The sequence below is a fragment of the Alosa pseudoharengus genome, unplaced genomic scaffold (genome assembly GCF_046254945.1).
Source record: "Alosa pseudoharengus isolate Yale_2024_CS ecotype anadromous, Long Island Sound unplaced genomic scaffold, YU_APseudo_1.1 YU_APseudo_1.1_scf_6, whole genome shotgun sequence".
Lineage (NCBI taxonomy): Eukaryota > Metazoa > Chordata > Actinopteri > Clupeiformes > Clupeidae > Alosa > Alosa pseudoharengus.
In genome coordinates, this window is record NW_027468848.1 from 7,044,301 (window position 1) to 7,046,800 (window position 2,500).

Genomic DNA, 2,500 nt, shown 5'->3' on the forward strand with positions numbered 1-2,500 from the left:
ATCAAATCTTCTGAATAATCCAGTAGATTAAAGCAGTTCAGCCATCTATCATACCACACACACACACACTCACCCCCATGCACACCCTCAACAATCCACCTACAGATCACACACACACACACACACACACACACACCCATCCACACCCTCAACAACCCACCTACACCTACACACACACACAAGCCTGGGAGAGGGCAGCCTGGGGGAGACTTACACACACACACACACACACACACACACACACACACACACACACACACACACACACACACATGCACGTGCACACACTGGATTGATTTTGAGGTAAAATCCCATATGTGGTAGGTGGAAAGCATTTGCAGTGGTGTGTACTGAATGTGTGTATGTTGCATGTGTCTTTGTGAATATGTTTTAATGTGTGTGTGTGTGTGTGTGTGTGTCTGTGTGTGTGTGTGTGTGTGTGTGTGTGAGTGTGTGTGTGTGTGTGTATGTGTGTGTGTGTGTGTGCGTGTGTGTTTGTGTGTGTTGCCATGCTCACCATATGGGTTCATGTGGTCCCCGGGCATCTGCGGTGGGGTGAGGCCCTGCTGGAAGGCGTCGGCGCTGTAGCCGTTGGTCTCCATGGAAACCAGCTGCTGCTGAGAGGGGGCCAGGGGGGTGTAGGAGCCCATCATCCCCTCCATGCGGTTCGACATCACCTCTGGGGGGGGGGGGGGGGGGGGGGCACAGTAACACGGTCAAAAAAGTATCTATCTACAGTTTGGGATGGTCTTCTGTTTATTTGTGTCTGTGATGGTCTAGTGTGTGTGTCTGTGATGGTCTAGTGTACATTTGTGTCTGTGATGGTCTACTGTTTATTTGGTTACACTTTACTTGACAGTATTGACATAAGAGTGACATGACACTGTCCTGAATGTGTCATAAACAAGTCATAAATGTTTATGACATAACGCTTCTGTTATTAAGTGACATTCGGTTTTTGTCATAACAAGTTAGGGTTAGGACTAGGATCAGGATCAGGGTTAGGGTTAGGGCTAGGATCAGGATCAGGGTTAGGGTTAGGGTTAGGGCTAGGATCAGGATCAGGGTTAGGGTTAGGGCTAGGATCAGGGTTAGGACTAGGATCAGGATCAGGATCAGGATCAGGGTTCATGTGTTCATGGCAGTGTCATGCAACTCTTATGTCAATACTGTCAAGTAAAGTGTTACTGTTTATTTGTGTGTGTGATAGTCTAGTGTATATTTGTGTGTGTGATGGTCTAGTGTATATTTGTGTGTGTGATGATCTAGTGTATATTTGTGTATGTGATGGTCTAGTGTATATTTGTGTGTGTGATGGTCTAGTGTATATTTGTGTGTGTGATGGTCTAGTGTATATTTGTGTGTGTGATGGTCTAGTGTATATGTGTGTGTGTGATGGTCTAGTGTATATGTGTGTGTGATGGTCTAGTGTATATTTGTGTGTGTGATGGTCTAGTGTATATTTGTGTGTGTGATGGTCTAGTGTATTTGTGTGTGTGATGGTCTAGTGTATATTTGTGTGTGTGATGGTCTAGTGTATATTTGTGTGTGTGATGGTCTAGTGTATATGTGTGTGTGTGATGGTCTAGTGTATATGTGTGTGTGATGGTCTAGTGTATATTTGTGTGTGTGATGGTCTAGTGTATATTTGTGTGTGTGATGGTCTAGTGTATTTGTGTGTGTGATGGTCTAGTGTATATTTGTGTGTGTGATGGTCTAGTGTATATGTGTGTGTGATGGTCTAGTGTATATTTGTGTGTGTGATGGTCTAGTGTATATTTGTGTGTGTGATGGTCTAGTGTATTTGTGTGTGTGATGGTCTAGTGTATATTTGTGTGTGTGATGGTCTAGTGTATATGTGTGTGTGTGATGGTCTAGTGTATATGTGTGTGTATTGTGCCACCCTGCCCTTCATCCAGCCCTACTGCGGCACTGCGAGCTAAACTCAAATGATGTATTTGGATGATGCTTTAAAAACTACGTTTTATTAATAAATCAATAACCAACTGCTGACTCTTACAGACTGGTTGCACTGGGAAAGTAGCTTTCAGGCGTCCGAATCAAATTAAAATAAGTTGTATTAATAAAATAAAAAAATAAAAATAAATACATTAAAAAATATGACCCAAAAGCATGGCATGTGTGGGCAGTGCACATTAAACTGCAGGAGTTGAGGCATGAAGTCATTGTTCTGGAGGAGCACCCACTAAACATCCCACAGCGAACAGACCCAGAGTTAGTGGAGTGTGTGTGGTGTGTGTGTGTGTGTGTGTGTGTGTGTGTGTGTTAGTGTGTGTGTGTGTGTGTGTGTGTGTGTGTGTGTGTATGTGTGTGTGTGTGTCTGTGTGAGAGAAAGTGTGAGGGTGCACATAGAAGAATCTGTGTGTGTATGAGTGTGTGTGCATATGTGTGTGTGTGTATGAATCAGTAAGTGCATATATGTATGTATGTATGTACTGTATGCAGTGGTGAAATGTAACGAAGTACAAATACTTCGTTA

The 2,500-nt window shown here is 43.4% G+C and overlaps 1 protein-coding gene across 1 annotated transcript in view; it reads right to left on the reverse strand.

The window, feature by feature from the left end:
• Positions 1-2,500, reverse strand: part of lmx1bb (LIM homeobox transcription factor 1, beta b) — a 68,917-nt gene that overhangs the window by 3,937 nt on the left and 62,480 nt on the right. The window contains exon 7 of the mRNA XM_076269970.1: positions 518-679. Coding sequence (XP_076126085.1) covers positions 518-679 — 162 coding nt within the window. The remainder of the gene's footprint in view (positions 1-517; positions 680-2,500) is intronic.